At 33.4% G+C, this 26,634-nt stretch overlaps 5 protein-coding genes and 2 pseudogenes across 17 annotated transcripts; 3 read left to right on the forward strand and 4 right to left on the reverse strand.

Annotated features, from left to right (window-relative positions):
- Positions 1–2,349: 2,349 nt before the first annotated feature.
- Positions 2,350–3,528, reverse strand: LOC111318208 (uncharacterized; annotated as a pseudogene).
- Positions 2,350–11,044, reverse strand: LOC111318207 (ceramide synthase 1 LOH3-like). Of its 7 annotated transcripts, none has more exons than XR_016334149.1 (9): positions 10,722–11,044; positions 9,003–9,232; positions 8,693–8,848; positions 8,405–8,590; positions 7,467–7,651; positions 6,939–7,006; positions 6,522–6,784; positions 4,663–4,731; positions 2,350–2,606 (listed from the first exon to the last, which is right to left on the reverse strand). XR_016334149.1 is itself a non-coding variant. In XM_022920922.2 (7 exons), exons 1-6 carry the CDS (start codon positions 10,857–10,859, stop codon positions 6,981–6,983), a joined length of 921 nt encoding a protein of 306 aa, XP_022776657.2. In that variant the 5' UTR covers positions 10,860–11,044; the 3' UTR covers positions 6,456–6,784; positions 6,939–6,980. The 7 variants fall into 7 exon arrangements, 4 of the variants coding, with proteins under 4 accessions (XP_022776657.2, XP_022776656.2, XP_089611505.1 ...); XR_016334145.1 differs by having other exon boundaries at positions 2,350–2,931; XR_016334146.1 differs by lacking the exons at positions 2,350–2,606; positions 4,663–4,731 and adding an exon at positions 6,307–6,431.
- Positions 11,045–14,922: 3,878 nt separating this feature from the next.
- LOC111318209 (uncharacterized) lies at positions 14,923–16,133 on the forward strand. The gene is made up of 2 exons (XM_089755401.1): positions 14,923–15,450; positions 16,008–16,133. Exons 1-2 carry the CDS (start codon positions 15,055–15,057, stop codon positions 16,065–16,067), a joined length of 456 nt encoding a protein of 151 aa, XP_089611527.1. The 5' UTR covers positions 14,923–15,054; the 3' UTR covers positions 16,068–16,133.
- An 858-nt stretch (positions 16,134–16,991) lies between these two features.
- LOC149520197 (GCN5-related N-acetyltransferase 1, chloroplastic pseudogene) lies at positions 16,992–17,606 on the forward strand (annotated as a pseudogene).
- Positions 17,607–17,847: 241 nt separating this feature from the next.
- Positions 17,848–24,380, reverse strand: LOC111317728 (chaperonin 60 subunit beta 4, chloroplastic-like). Of its 7 annotated transcripts, none has more exons than XM_089755410.1 (8): positions 24,184–24,378; positions 23,882–24,108; positions 22,766–23,020; positions 22,438–22,550; positions 22,080–22,172; positions 21,865–21,957; positions 20,249–21,519; positions 17,848–18,102 (listed from the first exon to the last, which is right to left on the reverse strand). In XM_089755410.1, exons 2-3 carry the CDS (start codon positions 24,066–24,068, stop codon positions 22,983–22,985), a joined length of 225 nt encoding a protein of 74 aa, XP_089611536.1. In that variant the 5' UTR covers positions 24,069–24,108; positions 24,184–24,378; the 3' UTR covers positions 17,848–18,102; positions 20,249–21,519; positions 21,865–21,957; positions 22,080–22,172; positions 22,438–22,550; positions 22,766–22,982. The 7 variants fall into 7 exon arrangements, with proteins under 7 accessions (XP_089611536.1, XP_089611540.1, XP_089611535.1 ...); XM_089755414.1 differs by having other exon boundaries at positions 20,249–21,108; positions 21,235–21,519; positions 22,080–22,550; XM_089755409.1 differs by having other exon boundaries at positions 22,080–22,550; positions 23,882–24,133; positions 24,184–24,380.
- Positions 21,382–22,556, reverse strand: LOC149520198 (ruBisCO large subunit-binding protein subunit beta, chloroplastic-like). Its single transcript, XM_089754217.1, has 4 exons — positions 22,488–22,556; positions 22,080–22,172; positions 21,865–21,957; positions 21,382–21,519 (listed from the first exon to the last, which is right to left on the reverse strand). Exons 1-4 carry the CDS (start codon positions 22,554–22,556, stop codon positions 21,382–21,384), a joined length of 393 nt encoding a protein of 130 aa, XP_089610343.1.
- Positions 24,381–25,461: 1,081 nt separating the features above from the next.
- Positions 25,462–26,634, forward strand: LOC111317573 (phytosulfokines 3-like). The gene is made up of 2 exons (XM_022920009.2): positions 25,462–25,940; positions 26,049–26,634. Exons 1-2 carry the CDS (start codon positions 25,818–25,820, stop codon positions 26,163–26,165), a joined length of 240 nt encoding a protein of 79 aa, XP_022775744.2. The 5' UTR covers positions 25,462–25,817; the 3' UTR covers positions 26,166–26,634.

Consider the following 26,634-nt stretch of genomic DNA (forward strand, 5'->3'; position numbering starts at 1 on the left):
GCAATTCCTGACTTGATCGAATCTAATCATGAACCATTTGAAAAAAAAAAAAAGAACATAAATCATTCTAATAAAAAATTATGATATTTCATTAATTTTTTTTTTACATAAAATTCATAATTCTCATATATAAGATTCACAATTTATAATCGGATCCATCATCTGTATACATTTCACTCTTCATCGTTGATTCATATTAATTTTATGAAAAATAATCGATGGGACCAAATCCAAGCAAGAGTTACGCATGCCAATGAACTAGTAATAATTTTCTCTTTCTATGTTTAATTTCATTCCGGCATTCCTTGTTGGACGTTTGTCAAGGTTCTTTCTGTAGTATTTAACTTAATCATCAATTTCATCCCCAAACTTCTGATTAAATTTTTTAATAAAGTTCTCAATATATCAATTTATATCAATTTAATCCTTCTAGTGTCAATTAGCTTGTTAACAATCCCAAAGAAATCAAACAATTTGTTGTGGCACGCACGTGTGGTCCTTGGGATCCATTATCTTTGAGCTGTCGAGCTCCAAACAGAGCCTTACTTGCTATTTGGGAGAGACCATCATAGTGTCATATGGCCCATGTCATTGCATTTAGAATTAGGAGGCCGAAAGTTTGAATTTTTTTGTGTTCAAACCGTAAATTTTAAGTTCCAAGTGAAAGAACATTAATTTTTCAAGATTTTCAACGCATACATACCAATAACAAAAAGAATTCAAAAACATGTGAAAACGAAATTCAAAGAAACTAATTAATTCCTACCTAATTCTTAAATTTATAATGTAAGCTCTGAGTCACATCAAAGTAATAGAAATATAAATTTTTTTAAATAAAAAAATCATAATTTAAGAATAAAAATAATTATTATTATAGTAAATATATTGAATACCATCTCTTAAAAATAATTATACAAATAAAATGATTTAAACTTTGAATTCATTATAAAATTTATTTTATAAGCAGTTAAATGTGCAAATTATAATTATAATTGAATATTTTTAATATATGCATCATAAATTATATATAATATTATAAGAATCAATAAAATAAATCCAAAATATTTTGGCTTAAAAAAAAAGTCATAAGTGCTAGAAGAAGGAAGAAATTGAGAAGTACTATAGGTGAAAAAAAATACGCAGCCGACTAACTTGTTATATTGGTCAAAACTTCTCACACTACATTTTTCTTCCTAAATATTAAGCATGGAAATTTGAGTTAAAGCCATTAAACGTGTGTAGACTTTTTGTGGCCGCATAAAAGAAAGAAAAAGGTGCAAATGGATACCTTCATAAACCTTTACTTTTTCAATTTAATGGGAGAGAATAGAACATTATGATGAATTGAACTTAATATCTTTATCTCTAGTCATCATTTATACAACCACCTAGGCCAAAGTGGCTCAAGAGATCATTTTCCACAAGCAATTTTCACTAGGAGAATCACCTTTTTTTTTTTTTTGTGCAAAGTTGGTTTGAAATGAATGTTACAGAAACTTCAATTTCCTGTTCTTGTACAATGAAACTTCAGTTTTTTCAATAACTCATGAAAACTACAAATAAAAACTTTTTATTATTTCTTCTTTATACAAACAAACAGTTTTGCTGTATAGTTCACTAACAAATAATGGTTTTTTTTTTTTTTGAATTCTGGACTTAATTTAATTGAGTCATTAACATTTAATAAGTTTGTAATTTAAATCTCAATACATACAACTCATTTCACTCTCTAAATTGCAGTTTTTTGTTTTTTTTTAAATAACAGTGTTTTTGCAAGTAAGTGTCGACAAATCTTCAATTCTTCCTTCACCATTGACAAAGCTATCTTAATTACTAATGTTTCCCAGTTTCACCATTAAGTCCTCTGCATGTTTCTGGACAATCTCTTCGGTTTCGATTCCGAAAATACTGGAATACATTTCCTGGTCTGAACTAAGCAACCCTTCACCTCTCAGCAGTGTGCAGTAAAAGAATTGGCGGAAAGATTTGGTATTACTTTGTCCATTACTGTTATATTATTGTCTCCAGAGCTAGTACTTGCAGGGCAAATGGATTTTCGAGATATGAATCGAATAGTGGGTTTTTCCCTGAAGTTGCTGTATAGTCTCCATAAATTCTAGCTCGAAAATTCTCACAGCGGGCCATTCCAATGGTGTGAGCCCCTAGAGTGATCATTTTGCATATAACCAACAGCCAGACCATGAAAAATCAAGTCTTAGTCCCAACAATCCTATTATTTGGTTTCAATTTACTGGCAAAACCCAGCTTTCTATGCTTACTTGCAAACAGCAATCAGAATGAGACAATATACTCCTTCCACAGTTCGAAACCAATTAAGGCAATCCAACCTATCAATGCCAAAGACAAGGCCTAAATCTTACGTTGATATTTCAAGACTGACATATAATGTCGTGGGAAAAAACATGTTTATTACAATTAGCAGGGAGTAAAGTCTGTGAATGCGTAAACCCTGTTCACTATGTATATAATGCAGTATCATGAGCCTGATGCTTAATCCGATTGAACCTTGCATATTGATGCAGCAACTCTCCCCTTAAGCTCAAGTCCAAGCTGGGCAGCACATTCCTTTGCAGTAGAGATCTAATCTGAGCCACCACAGAATTACCAAATTCAGGCCATGAAACACACAATGCTTCCTTTATGTTCTTCAATTGGCATCGACTCAATGGAGCAGCAGACAGGCCATCAATCAAACTACCTGATGGAAAATAGTCTAAACCCTTTAGCAGGGACGAACCTAAATTGCCACCACTCAATCCTTTTCTTTCTGCTAATGTCTCCAGCTTAAAAGCATTCGTTTCATCTGGGGAGAGCTTGCCCCTGAAGTTCTGGCTCTGAATTGGATCCAAAGTCAGAACCCTCTCTCAGGAACAATATCCTCAGATCTCTCTGAAGACGCACCGTGTTGAACTGATACAAGAAGAGTAGAATTATCCCCATCATTGAGGGAATAGATGTTGCAAATTTTGTCTCCAAGTGAGGGTTCAACATCTATTAGGTGACAAGGCCTTGAGTGACAAATGGTGGAATATATTCGAAGACGGAGAAGATAACGCAATGACGAGGAGAGATGGGCGAAGGGGCTTATCACGCTTAGGATTAGAAAGCACGAGGAATGGCAACGGAAGAGATGGGGATGGAGGCATAAAGTTGTTAAGATCTTCCTAAAAGAATCTGGAAGGTGGGGGTATTTCTGTTATGACATCTACCATTGTTACAATTTAAAATCAAGTTCAAACTGCCAAATTAAGGACACAGAAACATCATCAACATCGATCTATAAATCCAGAAAATGATAGTTGGGTATAAGAGATTGAAAATTGAAAAAAAATATATATCAATTTGCGACAAAGATTATAAATGACTCACAGTATGTTTGGATTGAGTGGATGAGAAGGAAATGAAAATAAAATAAAAGAAAGTAATGGAAATAAAAAAAACTTTTTTTTTGTTTGGATTAATTTTTAATTTAAAAAAAAAAGAAAGTGAAAAATCGATAACCTTTGTTTTTCCTTGTAATATTTATTTTTTTAATACTTCAATTTGAAAAAGATGCTAAGAAAAAAAAATTAAAAAAAAATTTATTTTTATAAAAGATTATTATATTCATATTTTTATTAATACTAAAAACTTAATAAATAAATCAAACCACATTATAATTTTTTTGTAATTTTTTCAGAATCATCTCTGATAAAATAAATTTATATTAGACAACTATATACTAATATATATATATATTTTTGTTTGGTGCAAAAGAACATATAATTTGCTAGTACGTAATATTTTTATATAATTACATTTTTTATATTAATAATTTTATATGAATACATCGTCAAAGTGATAGTACATTGAAATTTTAATAATGGCCAAAAAACTTATTCATGTATGTTTATAAAATATCTTTTTATTTTACTTGATTAAAAACTATTGATATAATAGTAATTTTGAGATCAAACAAGATAATAAATATATCATGATCTAAGAATATTTTAAAATTACAAGGTTATAATTGAAAAAAATTATTATAATGAATTTTTTTTTATTTTTTATCTAAACAATGATTGTTAAAAATTTTTTTTATTAATTTTAATTATAGACATACATAAATCATTTTCTTTTTAATTTTTTTTTTCTTTTTTTATTAACATTTATTCAAACACTGTGTAAGAGTTAAAATTATTTCTTTGGATATGATCTTTTGGGCATTTCCCAAAGGGAAGGACACTCCAACATCACAAAAATTTCACGATACACTTCACTAAACCAGGAAAAGAAATTAGAAAATAAAAAATGGGTTACTTCCATAAACAACCCTGAAGGCAACCTTCATACATACAATCATTAAATCACTCTTTTTCCTCCTCATACAAGGAAACCCAATTTTCCTTCTGTCATATTTCTCAAATATTTCATATGCATAACTGGGAAAAGTTGTCTTCACAACTTAATTAATCTAAACAAGAATTTTGTCCGATGACAACTGCACTGATTTGTTTTATGCCCAGACCCCTTTAATAAAGCATAAAAATTTAAACAATCGAACAGTGTTCAACGAGAATTAAGAACAAAGATGGGTTAAAAAAAAGTTAAGCCTTTGCTTGGGGTTTTGAAGAAAAAGGAGTAAGAAGCAAAGGGACTTACCCGTTAGTAAAGAGAGACGGTGTTTGTTCTCCTCCTCGGCTCCTCCGGTCCTCCCCAACTGGCCCTGCCCTAGATGGCATCAGAGATGAAATTTGATGAAGCTTTTATTTCATAGATCATATATATAATCAAGATATTTTAATTGGTATTCAACACTCTTTTAGCTTAACGTCGAGCCAGTGATCTAATTTTTATAAAGATATGTTTATCATTATAATAATTTATTTCATAAAAATCTTATTACAGTATTTTTTTTCAGTTAAATGAGTGAATTAATGATTTGTTTTATAATTTTATAAAAATTTTTGATGCAAAGAATTTATAAAACCATAACAACTGCAAAATGTATTCATTTTGTATCACTGTAAATCATAAAATAATCATGAAATAGATAGAGAAGTTAAGGATCTTAAAGAGGAAGGAATTATAAAAAAAGGAGATATTTTAGCCATACACATTTTATAAGAGAATTTCTTACCAAAAGGAACTTATCGGGGAAGATTTTTTATATTCCTTCCAAATCACTATTAATAAATAAAACTAAAATGGTAATCATTTTTATTAAATAAAAAATATGGTATTTTAATGATCATTTTGTAAGTTTTTTTATTTTTTAGAAAGATATTTGGTTTTAGGTTTATAAATTAATGTGAACTTATTAGTGTTCGAATTTATTAAGTTCTTTAATCAAAAATCAAAATTGTTAATAGAGAAATTATTTAAATATTATGCATTTCTTTTTATAATACAATTTTGAGTATTTTTTTCAAATGAATTTAAGATTTTAATTTCATGTATATATGTATACATATATACATATATATATTTATATATATGTGAGAAATTATCAAATGCACTGACAATAAAATTTTTAATTTCACAAGTAAAATTAAGATGAAATACATCTTTTATATATTTAAAAAAAATTAATTTTAAAAAAATTATTTGTCATTATTAAGAGTATAAATTATACATTAATACTCGCAAGCTACTCGGATTCGATTCGAATTCAACTTAATTATTATCAAGTGGAGCTCAAGCTCGAGCTCGAGTAACTCGACTCATCGATCGAGCTGAGTTCGAACATTTTTATACTTGATTTGAGTAGCTTGCGAGCCTAATCAAAATTTTATATTTAAATATATTTTTATTATTTTAATTAATAAAATATCTCGAACTCGAACACAAATAATCAATTTTATTTTTATATATTAATCGAATCTAATCGAATAAACTCGAATAACTTTATTTTTATTTCTAGTCTAGTTCAAGTTAGAAAAACAAAACTTGAACGAGTTCCAATAGAATTTCGAATCTCAAATTTCAAATCGAGTTCGAGCTTAATATTGTATCAATTCAAATTCAATTAATCACATCCCTAGTCATCATCTTAACTCCGTTTATAAAATTAAAAAGCTTTATTGTTAGTATATCAAATAATTTCTCTCATGTCCGTGTGTGTGTGTGTGTGTGTATATATATATATATCTTAATAGCAAATATTCAAATGATAAAATTTATACTGAATTTTGAGATTTTTTTTTTGAGAACCAATGTTAGTGTATTAAGAATTAGACAAAGGAAAATTTAAATTTTATATACGTGCAGTGCAGGGAAGTTTTTAGACTCCATAAAAAATAAAACTGAGTATAAAATGCTATGCTTTCATAAGGACAAAAAAATCAACCTCAAGAATCGGTCTTAATTAAAATTAACAATCAGATTCAGACCAACAATCTAATCCTAAAAATCTCTATGGACAATTGAACCTACAATGCAATAATGAGCTTCAATTAGACAAAAAACAAAAAGGAAGATTCATTGGTTCAAGAGTAAAAATTTTTAATCCATAAGCTAACCTTAACTAGGCTGCAGAGTTATCTTCGAGTTGATGAATTACAGTTTCATGGCAACGTGTTTTCTTACAACAAGAATTAGTGGTGACTAGACCCAATATTGTGAACTGTAAGGTGCCAAACCCTGACATCAACAATCAACAACTAAACTTCTCTTCAATCCGAACCCTCTGAAATGCTTCCGAACCTCACCACCAAACAATATTAAACTTCCCTTTACAAGGACATACAAAGAATACAATGTGTAAATCAGGGTTGTTCTCCATCTGCAGAAGAACTTACAAAGAGCGCTTTCCATCAGTTTGAGTGAAAATGGACAGTATTAAGTTACAGAGAAAGAAGTCAATGAAAAGACGTTGAAAACCAAAATTTCACACAAAATCGATGTGCTATGAGGCATTCAAGTAAAATTAAGATTACCTTTTCATCCATCCTTTTAATGCAGTATTTCTTCTTTCTAGATCAATCGTCATGTTCATCTTCAGAATCTGCATAAGATAATAAAAGGTCAAAATGAAAACTTAAAAAAAAAACAGCCAGCTATGAAGTTAAAGGGAAAGCCACTTGAAAGCACGTTATGGAGGAATGTGAAATGACAATATGCATGTACAAGGGTATGAAACTCTTTTTTACAGCATTCATTCGTTTAGAGCGTTATTTACACATATGAGCAAAAATTTGTGCAGTATCCTAAGGTGGGTAAAATCGACATTCAGTTCAAGTGATTTCATATGACCAGTTATTAGATATCTGATGATTGATTACTCCATGTACCCCCAATTATTATTTATCAATCAGGACGTAAGCCAGTTGACAAAAAAATAAAAATAGTAAATTCATGCTTTGCACGTTTGAAATTCTTATTGAGATTGATTTATCACTTCATATAATTCATCTGTGTCTTTACATGCAGTAATTTCCACGTGACAAAAATAGTGCTGTACTTACCTGATCTAACATCTTCACTAATTTTGCCTCTTGCTTGGATTTGTTCGACAAGCATTCGATACATGAGTACCCACCAATAAATATGAAGCACAAGCAGGCAAAATAGAAGTGTGTTGAACAGATAATAACAAATTGGTCCATCCACTGGATGCTTTTCCTTGTCCAATGTCTGGACAACTTCATAACTGTAATAGAAGAGATAAATAAGATAAATAGAAAGAACAAAATTAGAAAAAAAATCTAAGTGAATTTTTATTGTCTGGATTATATCAAAACCAGGAGGCAAACTTTGTATTTATTTTTCATTAAGAGAAAGACAGTTTCTGTCATATTGTAGCAAGAAATAGTCCTTGGAACCCCAGAACTCACCACTCCCAAAATAATTATAATAAATCAGTGGAATAAATCTTTTATACATACTGAAGCAAGCAGATAGCAAAAGGGATCCATTATTACTCAGATATCATGGGGGAAAAGGGTTAAACTTTCAATGTTGAGAAACATGGAGCAGGGTGCTCATGATACAAAATTCTTTTATTAGCCATTCAGAGTGTTATCAAAGTTCCAAATTCAGATTAAAATCTAGAGATCTAAAATATAAATTTCACATTACTGGACTATTCCAATGTCTAGGCCTTACAACGGGGATCATGTGTAAGTGGAAAAAATCCAGAGAAGTTTTCTATCTTTCTTTATATATATAGAAAGAGAGAGAGAGAGAGAGAGAGAGAGAGAGAGAGATAGCATACTGATTGCTGGTTACTTCAATACCAGTTATTATTCTGTGTAAGCATAACATTTTTTATGGTTGCTTTTATCCTCCCTCAACTTCAGTGCTATGTATAAGGAATGGATTTGGGTGTGTTTCTCAAGTGCTTAAAAAGAGACCTCATAAAAGTTGGGCAGAAAATATATACCAGACATGAATTTATACATACCTTGTACTCCAAAGGACCCAGAAAGGGAAGTATATGAGGCGCAGCAAGACCCAAGACAATACAAAAGTTGGAAATGCAAAGCTAGCCAGTCTTTCGGCACCACTATATTTGCCCATCTTCCCTATCTCCAGAAATACATCGCTAGCATCATGAATTGCCAAAACAACTGAACCAACACGGCCAAATCTGCAAGAAACTGGCATAAGAAAAGAAACAACCATTCTATAAAATTTTAAAAATCTACAAGCCTAATATCTTATATTACAGTAAGAACCTGTCAAGGCATACCTAAATATGTAAGATAGCACAATGAGGATGGCTGTTGCAACATGATGACCCATTGAGACTCCAAAGTCAGAACGCCTTGTTTCCCAGAAAATCAAAGCAAATATAGAGTATGTATAAAATCCAGCAACATACATATAATGTCCCTTCAATTTTAATCTGGAAGAGAAACATAATAGTTAGTCTATTGAGTTCATAAAGCTGCAGTTCTCATATTTCTGAATGTGTAATAAATGCAAGGATATTTTTAAGCCATTTCTAATATTTGAAGCAAAAAGGAGCAATTAATTTGTATATTGTCGATGAAGCTTACTTAATTTTTTGATCAGGCCAGACCTGATCTCCAGGCCCTATCCAAAAGTATCTTGTATTCTTAAACCAGGGCTCATTATAAGTTACATAGAGAGCCAGAATTTCTGCTGAAAGATAATAAATGCATTTCCAAGCCGACTCCTTAAATTTTCTAATCTTTCTCCTTCTCTCCTCTGTATTAGTATCCAGCATCTGGTGTCCCTTTCCAAAAATCAACCGCCTTCCAACTTTCTGAAACCATGTAAGATATGTTCCAAATGAATAAACTGTTAGGAGAAAGGACAGTTACAGGAAAAAGAGAGAGACAGGAAACATGGGAGAGGAGTGACCAAACCCGTTAAACGCAGATAGCAACTACATTACATAAAACCAATAAGCCAAACATAGACTTCCTTTCCCCCAAACATTCAAGACAAACACTTCAATCTACTTAACTTATGCTTATTCATATCAACAATGAATTAAACTTTATCTGCACTAAATGGTCGCCTCAGTTTAATTTATTTCAAGTCATTTAGCAAGTAAATTGAAACAAACTGTCTCCCTATAATGGTGGAAGTTTCAAACTTTAGTCAAAATACTTGTATATCAACACACACAGCACTTGCATACATAGAAAATAATCTTAAAGTAAATCTTCAAATAGCACTGCACAACCCACACACAATGCAGTAGTGTTATGTAGAAATAAAGACCAGCAGCAACTCCCAAGGACAAGCCACCAAAGAATTCTTAATACAAGTTTGTTAAACATCATGCTTCCAAAGAATTCTCAAGTTCAAGCACAAGCTAAACATGTAGCAAAAAAAAGAAAACTTTCAATGTGTCTTAGAAGATATGAATTGTTAACTGGAAGCAAGTATTTTGGGCAAATGTTAGAATTTTAAGGACAACAACAATAACAGAATAATTACATTACAACCATCATGAATTCTGAAGTTCAAACTTCCAGGCCTCATCTTCTAATGTTGGCAACATTAATGAGTAATTGTCAAGAACATAGATTCAGCTAGTAAGACAATGCAATGGTACGACTAACTAAGACCAATAGGGCCAATACAAACCTAGGCCTCTTGCCTGGTGGTTCAAGTACCAGCTCTTTTGTGATTGAAATCTGCAAGCCGTGGGCTCAAACACAACGGGATAAGCCGTAGACTTTGGGGTGTTAAGACTTCGAAGAGCAATCCCCCATTGTGTAGCCCAAAAGAAACTTAGATAGAGACGACATGCAGCCACTCCAATACCAATGCATTTACATAGCCAAGAACACTCCCATTAAGTCCAAACTAAATGAATTCCATTAGTGAAGAGTAATGCAAAAAGAAAAATTGCTCAATGGATTCTCCATATCATAATCTTTACTAGGATCTGACTCCAAAAACCCTAATTGAATTCTTTTCACTATCACTCATAGCATCATATAAAGCCTCTTGTGAAGCATAAAAGCCCATGTAATACCATTCAAATGCAGCAAACTACTAGCAGCAGCAAGAACACAATAAAAGAAAGCCATGAATCTTCTATTTGTCAATCTTATAACAACAAAAGCAACCCATCAAAACAATTCAATAAAACTAAACGATAAAGCATCAAACACACCAAAAAGGAAAAAAAAAACTTTCAACAAAAAGTCAAAACATTGTTTTCTTTTAGAAAAAGAAACCAATCAATACTCCAATCAAATTATCATAAAAAGGATAAAAGAGATAAAACCAAGTACCTCAAAGACGAATCTATCGAGAAAGAATCGAACAGAAGGGAAGAACAGAACAAAGAAAGGAAGTACAATGAAATCTTCATAAGCAGGGTAAGCTTCTTGTTCCCAATTGATTGATTTGACAACTTGAATCAAACCCATTTTTTCTTTTGCCTCAAGTTTTGATTTTCGATCCAAAATTTTCTCTGGAAACAACCAGAAAAAAAAAAAAAAACGAACAAAGGTGTGGATCACATGCACAGGAACACAGAGACGTTGGCTTTTCTGTTTATATCTTTATTTATTTTATTTATTTCCTTTTTAATGAATACAAGGAAAACAGTGCTTTCGTTGGGCCCAAAAGGAGAGAGGAAAAAATAATGAAGCGAAAGAATGAGTTACGTAGTCGTCGAATAAATAACCCTGGTTTTGTTAGATTCTCAAAATTGCCACTACTTTTTGGGTCACCCACTCACCATATTGCCCTTTGTGTTTGAATTGCCGTAAACCCAAACTTAAATCAATTGATTAATTAATGTAATTATTTTTAAAAAATATTTAAATTGAAATTGAAATTGAAATTTTTATAATATTTTTATTTTATACTAATACTTCTTTTGTACTAAAAAATTGTCCATATATGCTTATATTTATATGTGGCATACAATAATAATATTATTAATATTATTAATCAAAATAATAATAATAGTAATAATAATGAATACTATTATTGATGACTAATTGTCTATTGCGTATTATGTAGAGGAGAGTTAACGTAAAAATGAATTTAATTGACATTTAAATCAACTATAAAAGAACTTCAATCCATTAATTGCTATACGTTTTATGATATTTTCATCATTTTCAATTATAAACAGAGAAAATGACCTTTGTGGTCGAAACTGAGCTATTGCAGTTGATCAAGTACACTTTTGCACCAACAAGAGCCCTAAAGGACAGAGCCCCCTCTTCTACCTGGAGGCATTTAAAGATGCAAAGTCCCAGATTTTGTGGCTTCTTCATAAAGCAAAATTTATGCAACTATATTTATCTGACAGGAATTTGAAAAGGGGTTCATTCAATGTGCTACTTAAACAGGTTGAAAGCAAATGCAAATTGATGTAGCAAAAAATGGATGACACTTCTTGTTAAGTGAAAAAGGACCCATAAAAGAGGTTGGGAGCTACCCACACACCCACTGGCAGCTGCTTTAGGCACATGGTCTTCACTCTTTGAGTGATCGCAGAAAGCCACCTTCATGGCTTGATTTTTTTTCTTCACCCAAAATTACATGAGCCAAAAGATATCATAGAAAAAGATTGGTATTCATTGAAATTAAGTTTGGGTTTGGCCGTTCCTAGTCGAAAGAAATTCGAATTGTTTTGAGATTAAATTATTTTAATTTGGAGTCATTTCAGGTTTCAAATTGATGAATTTGGATTATTAATTTTTTTTAATCAAATTGAATTAAGGGATTCAAATTTGAAAAAAAATTTTCAAGTTTCAGTCAATGCAAACTCTGATGGAATACATTGAGGTGGCAATTATGCTTCAGAAGTCACATTGTAACAGAAGGATCAAACTTCGGCCTTGCAGATGATCCAACCCTAAGTTGGAGCATGAGCCATTGGGTTGAAGCTCGTGGCCCTCTAGACTAGGGACAATACTTATAGTATGCTGGCCAGACAAGGAACCTTAAGGCCCAAGAAGATCAAACTTTGGGTTTTCTTTTCCAAATTCTTCTGCATGGAATACAAGGAATTGGCCTATGATAAATTACCCACTTCTCCAAACATTTCTTGTCCAAGAATACAATAATAGAGTGAATTTTTGTTTTTTGTTTTTTTTTTTCCAATTGCTGCTAAAGTCGCCATTACCCTCTAGAGCTAAAGGATTGGAAGATAGTGGCAGTTATAGGCAAGAAATGGTAGTAATAACAATTTCAGTATCATTCACTGCTATAAACTTTTATTTCTTAAACCTTTTTCAGAGTAGAGTTGAGTTGAGTTTGGGGAACCAGCAATGCAGCTAAATTATTTGCATCCCTAGCTGCAAATTGAAGCAGGTTGATTACAGGCTTCAAGGCAAAACCTAAGAACAGTTATAGCAAAAACTTTGGTAGTATTGGTGTAAGAAATCTGACATAGCATCTACCTACCTTAGCGGTTCGCCCTAATCTTCCAAAGAAGGTATCAGTGACAAGTTGAAAATGCTGGTGAAGTGAGAGGTACCTACCTCCAAAATGGAAAAATGGCAGAGTGGGGGGGCTGGACTCTCTTCTTGCTGGTGAAGTGAGAGGTCCCCTACCACTGCCCCTTAAAATTTCATCCAGTTATCAATAGGATGCAACTTTGGTACTTGGGTAACTGTTAACTCCAAATTCTTTAGTAAAAAATAAATTGAAATATTCATGTTCTTCCTTTCACTCATTCAAGGAAACTTTTAAGAAATATATCATAAACAATTGATCAAACAAAGAAGGGTTTTTCATGGGAACTTCCTCTAAATTTTCATTAAGCAAGGTAGTGCAATTTGTCCAATTGAAATTGGAGAGATTCTTCCCGAAGAAAATTTTAAGCTATAGTTTTATAGTTCTAAGGTTTAAATAAAGCAGCCTATATTATTTTGACCACGGATGATGTCTAATCTGGAATGGTCTGATTAGGTGAGCCCTTGAATGAATCAGCTCTTGTAATTTGTCAATGACGAATCACATCATGAAACAGCTCTTCAGATCAGCTGTCTAATCTGTTCCAAGTGAAATTGAAGGCCATTATTTCTACTTGAATGTCTTCATTTTCATACAGCTAACAAACATATCACATGATTTATAATTTAAGACAGCCTCCTATTTCTGACAAAATTGAAGCTAATTATTTGCTTAGTTAGACTAATTAAGAAAACTTGAAAAATCTTTGCAGCCAGCATTGTTCCAAAGAAACTGAAAGGTAATTGAACTTGATCTCAGTTAGGCAGGCCTATTTCAACAGTCAGCAGAATAATTCAAGCAAATGTAAATGTGATTCTATGATGAATGATCAACATGAAAATTGCAGATTTCAAGGAAACAAGCAAAACCTGTAAATAATCAACGTTCTTTTCAGTTTTTGCATTGCTTTAAATGTGGGAACATATGTATTCAGATGTTCTAAAACAAACAGCTAAGATGCAATTAGTGAGAAAGCTTTCCTGTTTGGGGCCATGTTGTCTAATTATGAAAACGGGAACCTCCAAAGAATTATAGTCACATGGATTCCTTAAAGGGTGAGCATTAGAAATTAGCAAGAATGACGCAAGGGCCCTCACTAGGCCAACTTAAACCGAAACAAATATGAGGAAAGATTATAAAAAAGCAGAAAACTATAGGGATGCCCACTTGATCAGAAAGGCATGATTAAGTCACATGATTAGGTGAATTAAGGACAAACACTTCATAAAAGTCAAGAGTTACAACAACTACTTGCATCTCATTTGGGCTTTTGTATTCATGTGATAAATGTGAATCATTAGTGGCAGCCCTTTTATAAGTTACTGCTAACATCATCCCAAGTAACAAAAAGACATGAGATGCTTTTGAGGAAGATTGAAGCAGAACAACAAAACAACCTTTTGCCAACATCATATACTCCCGTGCAATAAAAAGTGCCCAAATCCCTCTGTTGGGTTTTTTTGTATTATTTTAAAGGAAAGGGCTGTATCTTTGCTCATGACAAGACAGAGACATTAAATAGGAATGAATAATATGAACATTAAGAAAATAAGGAAGAGTTAGTGTTCTAAACTATTTAAGAATATGGATCTAATATTCTCCTTGTTTGTTGGGTGTGGACTCATTTGATTTCCACGTTCTGATTCTTACTCTCTCATCTGATTAATTTCCACCTTAAAAGAAAAGCTGGTTGCTATTAATGAGATACATGGGAGAAGTAAAGGTTCTGGTATTCTCAGGTAAAAAGGATAGTAACCAAGTGAATTACTCTCGTTCTTACTTCTTCCTTGTTTAAGAGCTTGGATTTTTATCACATTTATGAGATGCAGTAACATATTTATCACAAAAACTTTGTCTTCTAGTGATTAAATTCAGAGAAGTAATGGCGCTAGGATTACTCTACCCATTGATTACAGTAGCTTTATAAGCAGTGCAAGACTTGGGTTCCTTCGACCAATGTATGTAAAGTTGCATTTGTTTGACGAAAGGCAAGAGTCCAGAGAGACAAAGATAAAAGTCCACTTTCTAGGTAATAAACAAGGCAGAACTCTCCACTTTGTAATAAAAGTATTTAACAAGTTTCTTACCCAAGAGTTTGCTTTCTTTCGGTTTAGCTTTCCATCCTGTCAGCTGGCTCTAGGGGCTGCCATGGAGGCATCTCATATCCTCAAGGAATTGGAAGATGAAGAACATAGCGGCAGTGAGTCTGGTTGGACCATGTATATTGGCTCCTCCATCCATGAAAGTGATCACTACAATTTCATCGGTGAGTATGATGGCAATAGCCAGAATGATGATGAGAGTGATGACTCAATGGCTTCAGACGCCTCTTCTGGGCCAAGTCATCACAAACTTCCATCCAGCAGTGAGCAAAATTTGGGGATGGATCATTACAAGCATGAAACTATTAAGTCCACCTCAACAGAAAAACTTCACAAACAGGTGATCAAAAGGGACCAAACAAGAAACAAAATTGGGAAGGAAAAGTTAGAGCTTAAAACAATCAGTGCTGTTAGTCATGTTCAAAGCAGAGACAGAGCAAAGGTAACCAACTACTTGAGCCAGGAAGGATAGGTGTGTCTCAACTTTTCAGTTATCTTAGAATTTACCCAGCACTCTTTTAGCAAGAATATCTGAAGATTCTGTTGAGGGATTTCAGAAAATCAGTATGAATGTTGAATGGGAATGAATGACTTGAGAACCTCATCGGTGTTTTATGGTGAAACATGTATCATATGTCAGGGTGTTTGATGTATTCTATGTAGCATATGAACTTTATAATTGTTGTTGCTGCTGTTGTAATCATCATCATCATCATCATTTGTGAATGTTGTTTAGTGCATTTAATTCTCCTGCAAAAATTGTTACATGAAAATTCAAAGAGCTAGATGTTGTATGTGACATACATACATATATACATACATTCATACATAAATATATTTATATGTATATATATATATATATATGTATATGTTTCCAATATTAGTAACTATAAATTGCTGAGCAATGACCTAATAAAGTATAAAAAGAAACCTAGACTTTCATTTTTTTTTTTCTTTTGTTCAATAGTCTGAGTCAGGTTATGATATACATGAATACAGGATGGCTGGATTTCAACTCTTGCTTTGACAAAATTGGAGATTTCCTACTCCATGTTTTAAAGCACAAGCAACTTGCTGAAACACAAACTACTCCACATACAAGAGGTCTATAGATTGATGTCTGTAGACCGATGCAAACCCAACAACATACACCGTACAAGGAGGAAGTATTACCAATAGTATTCTATTTTACTAGTGAGAAGGACCTGTCATAAATTGAAGAAAATGACAAAAAATATACAGGTAGGCAGTTTCCTTGGGGCAGCTGAGTTTTCATTGTTTAGTATTGTAGCCTTAACAGGTTCTGAAACGGACTGTGGTGTGTGTGTGTGACTTGGTTGGAGATGAGACACCTAGAAATGGTTGGATAAGCACTGATAACTTATGATAGCTGAAGATATTTTTAGATTATACTTCTGATTTGATTTCAATTTTTAATGGTTAGTTCATTACAATTATGCATTTAATCCAGGAACCATGTGAATAATTTTCGTGATGGGCGTAGTACACTTTCATTTTGAAGCACATAATGCCTGATATATGTGATTAGCAGGCACTATGCCCTGAAATACAGAAAAGACCCTAGTCTTCAACAGCTCCTCTAAATGAGAAAAGATATCACCCGTAAGAAGCCCTTCCAAACTCAAATGGGCTCGAGAAAGAGGAAGATAGTGGGGGTTTGGGGATTGTAGAAGCTTGGTGTGACATCCAACAAATCTGTTCAAATATCTCCTACTCTTTTCCTTATCCAAGCTGGGATATCCTTTGTAAAAAAAGCGAAGTTGCAGAAGTGACGGCCCTGACATTCTTTTTTTATTACCAAAAAAGACGGAGAAGGCCCATATTTTTCTGCCAATTCTATTACTTGTCACTTACCAAGACCCAACCAAACCAACCGCCCTTAACAACCATAGAACCGAAAACAAATAATGAACATCATCTCATTATCCACTCTCTCTTCTCTGGCTCTCTCATTGTCCCCTAAGCAATGCTTTCACGTGGCATCATCTCCAACTTCCGAACCCCAACCTTCCCTTCACCAACAACAACAACATGCAAATACTCCATCTCCGACGAAGACCTCGAGTCCCGAGGCTTCTTCCTCCGCCGCACCATCTCCGACCTCAACCTCGACCACCTCAACTCTGTCTTTGTTGCTGTAGGATTCCCCAGGCGTGACCCAGAAAAGATTAAGCTAGCACTGGAACACACGGAATCCATGCTTTGGGTTAAGTACGAGAAGACCCAGAAACCTGTTGCCTTTGCTAGAGCTACAGGGGATGGGGTTTTCAATGCTATAATATGGGACGTTGTGGTGGATCCTTCGTTCCAAGGAATTGGGCTTGGCAAAACTGTGATGGAACGGTTGATTCAGGACCTGTTGGAGAAAGGTATTTGTAACATTGCATTATTCTCGGAGCCAAGGGTGTTGGGGTTCTATAGGCCTCTTGGCTTTGTGGCTGATCCTGATGGAATCAGAGGCATGGTCTACTCTAAAAAGCAGAAAAAGAAGAAATAGTTACAGTTGTAATTTTTTCCTTCATTTTTTCTTTTTGAATTCCAATCTTATTTATAGAATAATGCTCAACATTCAATCAATAGTTTTGTATTTCTTTCCTCCAAAAACTTATCAATTTCTAAATTCCAGCATCATTGTATAAGAAATAATCCATTCTCAAAATAATTCATAATAGAACCAATTTCAGGCATATTTCTTTAAGCATGGATACCTGATTGTAGAGCTGGGAAGTTGTGACTGCTTCATTAGATTCCAAGTGTCTGCAAATTATTAGTATATAGTTGATTTTTTAGTCTTGCCAATATAGTTGTGCAGGGTGGATAAACCAACAGATAAATACCAATATATTAGGAGAAAATTGCCTCTGATCGAAACATTCAACAATGGTACTATTCGAAACAGAAGCTTTTATTTTGAATGCAGGAGAATTCCTGCATTCTCGACCCAGATACATCAAGACGCGAATTAAACCCATCCAGTATTGCAACTGCAGCTGCAAAGTAACTTTCTTCCCAAAGAAACGACATACTGCACTTTCCTACTTGTATGTTGTAACTGTTTTACCACTTTTGACACCTGAAACAATAGTTAGATGCAGAGGTTACAGTTTGCTTGACTTTGTTCCTTGCTGCTGTGTTATAATTCCGAGTCTTTGTAATCTACAGAAAATATTATGACTAAAGAAGATACAGCAAGTAAGCAAATCACCAAAGAAGCGAACATCAGCACAGGACATAATCAAAAGAAGAATGTCCATCTCTAATAATTTGCTAATGAACTTAATTGCGGGGTGGTTTATGATCAACAGCGGGCATCACAACTATTTCATTAAGCAAATGTTTAGGCTGCAGCCTGCAAAAGAACAGAAATAACAATCTCAATAACAAGGAGCTTTAGCGGCTGAAGCTTTCATTAAGAGAGCTTTTTAGTTTTAATGGTTTTCTTCAGAGATGAGAGAGGTTGTCTGTGATCTGCTAGTGGAAAATAGTTACATTAACTCCTCTCGGGTGGAAATAGAATTTCATGACATCCAAGAGCAGGGATGGAAACTAGTGAGAACAGATAGTGCAAGCTGAGAAAGATGAATATAAAGGAAGGAAAGAAAGGAAAAAAAGACTGCTAGAAGGGACTGCGAAAATTTACATCTATTCAATGTGTTATTCATCAATCTATACTCTAGCTGATTAGAATGGACATAAAACTTCTGTAAAGGCAATCACTGGGTTACATAAGTCATAGCTAACAGAAATTTCTTCCCAAAGAGAATTGAGAACACTGAGAAGTGAGAACAATGATGCCCATTGTTTTACTCCTGTTAGGTTCATTTTCTATTGCTTTTCTTTTCAATTTAATTGCGGAGAAACAAAACATTAGGAATACTAGCAAAGTATCATTTGTCGTGGCATGGTTCCTAGTTGCAGTTAAACAGTCGTTGCCTCCCCACCCACCCTTTGTCGGATTGGCGGTTATATCAAACTGCTAACTGGAGAACCATGGATGTTGGCAGTGGCACCCCTGCCATGGTGGTAAGGGATGCCATGTGATGCCAATGGTAATAGTATTTGTAAACATCCTCCAAGAAAAGCAGGTGCATCGATTGCTTCAACATTATCACCATCATCTACAAGTAATAAGCATTAACTATGACAATGCAACCAAGTAATCGGTGCTCGTATTCTTATAAGCAAAATTGACAATGAAATTGAGCTGCAGGTTTGAAATGGTATGTAATTTGATAGTTCTGAGTTGTTTTCAAGAGGCTCTTGATTTGTTTCCTGGTAGTAAAATATAGTCAAAACAACCAGAACATTTCAATTCTACCATCCTCTTTACTTGGGATTCTTAATTCCTAAAACCAAATCCACGCCTTCACAGTATACTAATCAAATCATTACTCGATAAAATCATGGGAAAAAAATCAGAAACCAACGAAATCAAAGGAATCACAGACAACCAGTATCTGATTATCAAAAAATAGACAAAGGGTATTTTGAGAAGAAAGCATTAGGCATTACCTGAGTTTGAAATATGAAATTAAGAGACATCTTTGGCATGGTGCCAGAAAGCAGCAGAGCAAAGAATAAAAGCAATGAAAGCAAAAATTCCCAACCCAATCATCAAAGAAATCCCAGCTACCACCAAATCCAGTAAGGACTGGACGCTTAACCCCATCAATATCACCATCTTTTCCTCACTCTCTTTTGTGATGATTCTTCAAGATAAAATACGAAATTTGAAGCTGGGTTTTTTTTTTTTAATTTTTTAGTTCCCTGTTCTCGTAAGAAACCAGTAGAGAAATGGAAGAATCTCTCATCCCCCTTCGGCTGTTCCCCCTATATGATATAGGTGTAAAGAGAGAGAGATCCAAGATAGAACTAACCCAGGGACAGAAACACTTGTATTTTTGGGATTTGGGAAGGTTCTGAACATTTTTTTTTTTGACGACTTCGCAGTTATTGTTCTGTTCTGTCTTTTTCTTCAGTGGTATTATTATTTCTCTTTCAAAAAAGATAAGTTGTAAATATTAATTAAAAAAAAAAAGATAAAATGCGGGTTGATGAACCCAACAAACCCTGGATAGTTTTATTTATTTTTTTTTTGGATAAATAAAAGTGTTTTATAAATTCAAACGGCAGAAAATATATGCTACAAAGAAAAAATTTTGTTAAAACAAAACAAAGAAAATTCAAGAACAAAGTAAAGCGTATAGAGAGAAACTGACCAACAACAAAACAAACCAGGACAGTTTTACAGAACCAACTAGCAAGGGTTGTCCCGACTCAATGTCACTATTTGATGAACATTGTCTTGCCAAAGGAATAAGGTAATCTCTGCGTAGTTAGCAATATCTAATCTCCCTTATGTTCCACTGCCCTTTTGTTATCTCCTTGGGAAGAGTACCAATTACCAAACTTAGTTCTCCTATTTCTTTAGCAGTTTAGGCTGAAAGCCAGTGTGCGCTCCGTTGACGATTTGTTCTTTGAACGTAATAAATGATGTGGTTCATCCAGGCTTTAGGCTTAGCCATGCGCATCATAGCTTTTATCAACACCAATATCTTGTCCATGAAGAAATACATCACAACCAATTATCCTCGTGAAGAAATAAAGTTCCTTAGAAGGATTGAAATGGATGCACCATTGTTCAGTTTAAAAGAATAGATGTGCTAGATTGAGAAAGTACTGGTTTTGCAAATGCATCATATGTTTTAATTCTGTCCAGAATAGTATTAGTACACATGTTCTGTCATTTTTACAAGACAACATTTTCATCTAGTTCCTTTGTGGCCTCAGCCTCTTTAAATACATGGGAAAGCATCATCCTTGAGCTAATAACTAGTACACCAGGCAACCCCTTAAGTTTGCAGCATTACCACTTCAAAAAAGCCTTCTTTGCAAAAGCAAATCAGCAAAGGAATTCCATATTTCTTTAATGGAAGCTGGCTGCTTCTAGAAGAGAAGGGAACTGAATTGTAACCAGATTGATGGAAGTTGGCATTGATTAACGTTACCGGTTTAAAAGGCTTTCAACTGAATCGCTCTGCTTATGGCTCCTAGATACATTGTCTTTGTCCCGCTGGATCTAAAAGAAGGGAATGAACAGAATGATAGCCGGAAACTTCTTTTTTTTTTTTTTACATGATGCTAGCAGCCTATTTGACAAAGCCACACAATCATTCAGTAAAGTAAAAGCTAAAGGCCGAAATACCTGAATGATCCAATACTGCTTTGAACTGAAGCTTCTTTAATTTGAATGAAAGAAGTTATCTGTATAGCAAAGCAGGTTGGAGAATCATCTGTTTGTGCATCATTTACCGATACGTGGGCAGTAATTGTTTAGGAAAGACTGAGTTAGTTAAGTTTGGCATTTGCTTTCCCTTTGGCAGGGCTTGAACTTGATATCCTTACTGCCTACTATGTCTACTACAACAGCATCAGATGTCAGAAAAATCTTGGCCACAGATGCTGCATGCTCCAAACAACATCTAATTACCTGCTCAAATAAAAGTCAGACAAATTATTTAAAGTAGCTAAAGCATTCTTGAGACACTCCATTGAAATGCAAACCTATAGTCAGTCTACCATGCATGAGGTTGGAGACAAATTAGAACTGGCCTCGTTCTTGTTTCCTGAGCTCTTAATAAAAAATTTTGGCTAAATCCACACGAGCTGAATTTATCGTGGACATTGCAATAATCTAGATATATGAAGCATTTAGAGATATCTTTCTAGATCAATAAGGGCTTTCTATGGTACAAATATAGAGGAAACCAACACTCGCCTACATCAAGAGGCTCATTTAGGTACATTCATCAGTAGGCAATTTTATTGATGATACCTTTGTTGGATCTATAATTCCAGCTTTCATCAAATCCTCATGAGAGTTTCTTGCAGCGTTGTACCCATATCTTGTATCATCATTGGATAAGACCTGCAAGATGAAACAAGTGAAGTATAATGAGGATGAACTCCCAAAATGTTTTACATCTCAATTAATGCTTCAAATGCATAATGCTGCCAAGAACTGTAATATGCTGAAGTTCAGAGACCAACCTTCTCTACAACAACACTCCCATTAACACCAGCATTTTTGGCAATTTGTTTTGTTGGATGGCTTAATGCTCTATTGCAGATTTCAGTTCCAATCTGCTCACATTTGCAAACAAAAGCTCAGAATTTTTTGTCAGTAGAGAGTAGAGAGTAGAGACAGATAGCAACATTGAGATATATATCATAAATTATGTACCCTCGATATATAGAGGTGGATATATTAACAGACGTATTAGATATAGATTATGTAATCATGATTTAAATAACAGCTGATAATGCATTGACCACTGAATTTTTTTTCTTGTGCTTTCGACTTTAACAATGAATAACTGGAATAATTATATATTTCTTTCAAAAAAACCTAGGTTCCTTTTGCTCTTGATTACCCAGCAGCTTTTTTATGCCATCCACCTTTTCAGAGAGACGCAAGAGGATACAGCCACCTCCAACTACAACACCTTCCTCAGTTGCTGCCTGCATTATATCTAGTCAGAAGCTTGCTTTTCATAATTGAAAATCAATCACTTGAGAGGCTGAGGTAATGATGCAAAACCCTCTCATGAGAATGTGAAATACTCACACATGACCCTGGATTTTTTTTAGAAAAATATAAGAGGTGCAAAAACATAATACTATTTTATGATAATGACTTATTATTTCTACAGATAACTAGATTTGTAAATCACTACCTTAGTAGCGTTCAAAGCATCTTCAATTCTGAGTTGTTTGTCCTTCAATTCAACTTGTGTTTGTGCGCCAACCTATCATATAATTGATGAAATTAAGTAGATTAGCTCATACGGAAGTCTTTCAACATTTCTAGAGCATTGAGGTGCTGTGTGCTAGCAATTGTTATATTAGTTCAGCTGAAGAATCGCAATTCCTCCCGATAATCTGGCAATTCTGTCATTGAGTATCTCCTTTTGAAAATTTTCTTTTGTGTTCTGCAAAAGAAGAAATAATTATATTGGCCTTAATAGAGAAACTAGACATGTTTTTTCTTCAAGACTTTAACAGCAATACTAGGGAAAAAGATGCATCCTTCATCCGCCACCTCCTATGATGAAAGATATTGAGCCATTTTATTTGCAGTGACGGGTACATTTGAGAATAGTATCTCATTCCAATATTGTTAACTTAAAATAACTAAACTTGCGAGATATTATTAGCTTTGACTTGAAGTTTTTATAATTTTATTTCATAAAAAGAACTTCACAAATTTGAATTTAAATTTTTATTTATATATTACAATAGATTCTCAAAATCTTTAAAATTTCCCATGGGAATGAGGTGTCACAACTTTTTTATTAGACCTTGAAATCTTCCTCAAGCTCAACAAAAATCACATAAATCCATCGAATCATACTAAATGCACACAAATCTATCAAATTACATTAAATATTATGCAAACCCAACACATAACATACACAGATCGTATAATCACATTAGACATTGAGATCCACCAAATCACATCAAATGTTGAACAAGCCCAACATAAAGTATATACATATCACAGGATTATGCTAGACGTTGAGATTTTAGAATTGACTTTCACGGTATAATATTTAATTTTCGTTTGATCGGTAATTATTTTAATATTATTTGTAAAAATTCGTATACAATTTATGAGATATTATCTATTTGATATAATAATCTCATAATTTTATCTCATAAAAAATACTTTACAAATTTAAATTTAAGCATCTATTTATATATAATAACAAGTCCTCGTAATCTCTTTACGTAAGATTGAAATGTCACACATTCCTAACGTGAGAGAGCGCAAGAATATTAGTATTTGTTACCTCCAGTCAAGATAGCTATATCGTCCAAGCAGTGGCTCTTGCGCTCACCAAAGGCAGCGGTCTTAATAGCAGCTGCCTTCAGCACACCCTTGAGTTTCAATGGAGCAAGAGCTTCCTGCTCAATATCCTCTGCAATTATCACAATTGTGTACTTCTCTTTAGTAGAACTGTCCAAAATTTTAAACATCTCCTTTGGATTTGTGATTTTCTTGTTCAACTAACAGGAACTGCAAGCAAAGAATTTCATACCCTCTAATCACTTTATAGGAACACCTGTCAGGTTAAGAAACTAAAGTTTGTACCTTAGAATTATGGAACTCAACAATCATCTTTTCACGATCAGTGACGCAGTGAGAAGACAGATATCCTCGATCACGAGAAAATACCATGGCAGTTGTTTTTGGCGCTATTCCACCGCTTGAAAGAAATGCTGCCTGCAGCCTGGCCCTGGCGCCCGGCTGCCTGCTTATTGGATCAGAGGTTTCATGGGCTGGGTGTAGGCGAGTTCAAGGCTTAAAAAAACAATCTTAAACCTGCCCATTGACCCAAACTATTGATATTAAACTAAAATTAGGACTGAGAAAATTAAAAAAATATATAATTCAAATATAATTAAATATATTAATTAAAATAGTCAAATCAAATCCCATCTAATTCATTATTAATTATAATAAAAATTAATTTTTTAGGTATATATTTTGTATTATAATATTTTCTTCTGCTCACTAAAAAGTTTAAGATTCAAATTTTATAATGAAAATTTTATTTTCCTTAAACTAATTCAAAATCATATGTAAAAAAAACAAATTGATACTTTTTTTTTTTACAACATTTAGCAATCTCCACATCAAGCCTCGTAATTATAAATGGGGCAGGATCTTAATTATAAATGATGGGCATTTAAAAGGCTTACGGTTTGGATCTCATCTCAAGTTGTCATTGAAGTTAATGACCTTGAAATGCTAAATTTATCGTCAATTTTCATAGTATTGTTTTGTTAGTGTCTCATCCTATCCCATTGTTCTCCACATATATTTAATAAAATGTTTTAAATCTCTTTATACGTGTCGGTGATTTGTGAGTGATTTTTATGATTTGTTATATTGATTATGAGATTAATTAACAAATTTACAAATAAAGTAAAAGTTTTATTTTAAGAAAGATATCATTTATAATTATTATTAATATAAAATTAATCAAAATTTAATATCACGTGGAGGTTATAAAATTTTTTTTGTAAGATTCGTATTTTAATGTGGTGAATCTTTTTATAATTTTTTATTAACATTTGTTAATTATAAAATTATGATATAAATAATTGGAAATGAAATATTCTTATTATTTTAATTAATGGATTGGGTCACACAATTTCAAACCAAAATTATATCATATCTGTAACTTATATTTATAATTTATTTATCTTAAATTTCATTTTAAAAAACAAAATAATCATAAAAATTAAATTAAACCCTAAAACTTAAATCTGAAATCTAAATTTCGATTTTCAAAATATCTTATTATCAAACAAAATTTATAAATCCTTGAAATTTACTAGAGCACCCCAATGATTTGACAGGTGTGCACCACATGCCAATGAGCATGGCATCTATCTTACACCTGCTTGTACAGCTAGATTTCCATCACACATCATCATTCAAAGGCAAAAAAGTAATTAAAAAAAAGAAAATCAAAATGCAGTTCGCAATGATGTCCACCAGTGGCGATGTTTCCTAGGAAACAATTTAACCCATTGACCCGCCAAACTGGATATTGCCATCCTTTTGACTTTTGGTTTGAGGATTTCAATGCTCATTCATGGAACCTTAATTGCATTACCCTCATATAATTACAGGCTGCTCTGCAGCTCTTTTCTAGCTACCATTACCCCTCAAGTAATTCTTTCTCCTAGCTCTCTTTAAACTGAAAAAGAAAAAACATGGCAAAGAGCTTCAGTTTCATGATCTTGGCTTTGCTTCTACTATCTACTGCACAAACCAGTCCTCTGTCAACCACTATTGGGCAACAGACTGACTACTCCCAGTTACCATTTTTTTCACCAGTAAGTTTTCTTTCCTGGGAAAATACTAATTCTGCTGGCTTTTTATTGTTTTAGTGGGCATATTTTTACAGGTTTTTTTTTTTTTTTCTGTATTTGAACAATTTACAGGAATCTAGTTTCATTGATGATGAGTGCAAAGGTTTGGATGGTGAAGAATGCCTGATCAGAAGGTCCTTGGCTGCTCATACCGATTACATTTACACCCAAGAAAACGTTGCACCATGATGTTTTTGTATTTTTCTTTTTTTCTGTAATGTTAATTCGCAACTGAAAAGTAATCAAACTTATGTTTTAAACTGCTTACTTTGATGTTGCCCTTGACTTAGTAGTCTAAATCAAACTATCAGTTTTAGCCTTGTAAATTGAAATGAGCATGTATTATATCTGATAGGCTGAAAAACTGATGAAAATACTGGAAAATTAATGCAAACTTGGCTCATGAGAAGGTTTTTTTTTTTTTTTTTTTGTGGTACCGTAAGTAAATAGAAAGAGCATGGTGGGTTGAAGGTGGTGGATTATTCTTGAAACAGTGCAATTATCTGTCTGTCAAATTTCTATCAGTAGGAAAATTTTACAAGCTGTTCGTTTAACACCGAAAGTTTGGCACCAAACTGTTGAATTGGACTTTGCCAGGAGGCCATGGTCTAAGGCTCCAAAGTCCAAGCACAGGAGTGGAACACGCCTAATAGAACTC

The sequence above is a fragment of the Durio zibethinus genome, chromosome 2 (genome assembly GCF_047325235.1).
Source record: "Durio zibethinus cultivar Kanyao isolate XHJ-2024 chromosome 2, ASM4732523v1, whole genome shotgun sequence".
In the NCBI taxonomy this organism is placed as follows: domain Eukaryota; kingdom Viridiplantae; phylum Streptophyta; class Magnoliopsida; order Malvales; family Malvaceae; genus Durio; species Durio zibethinus.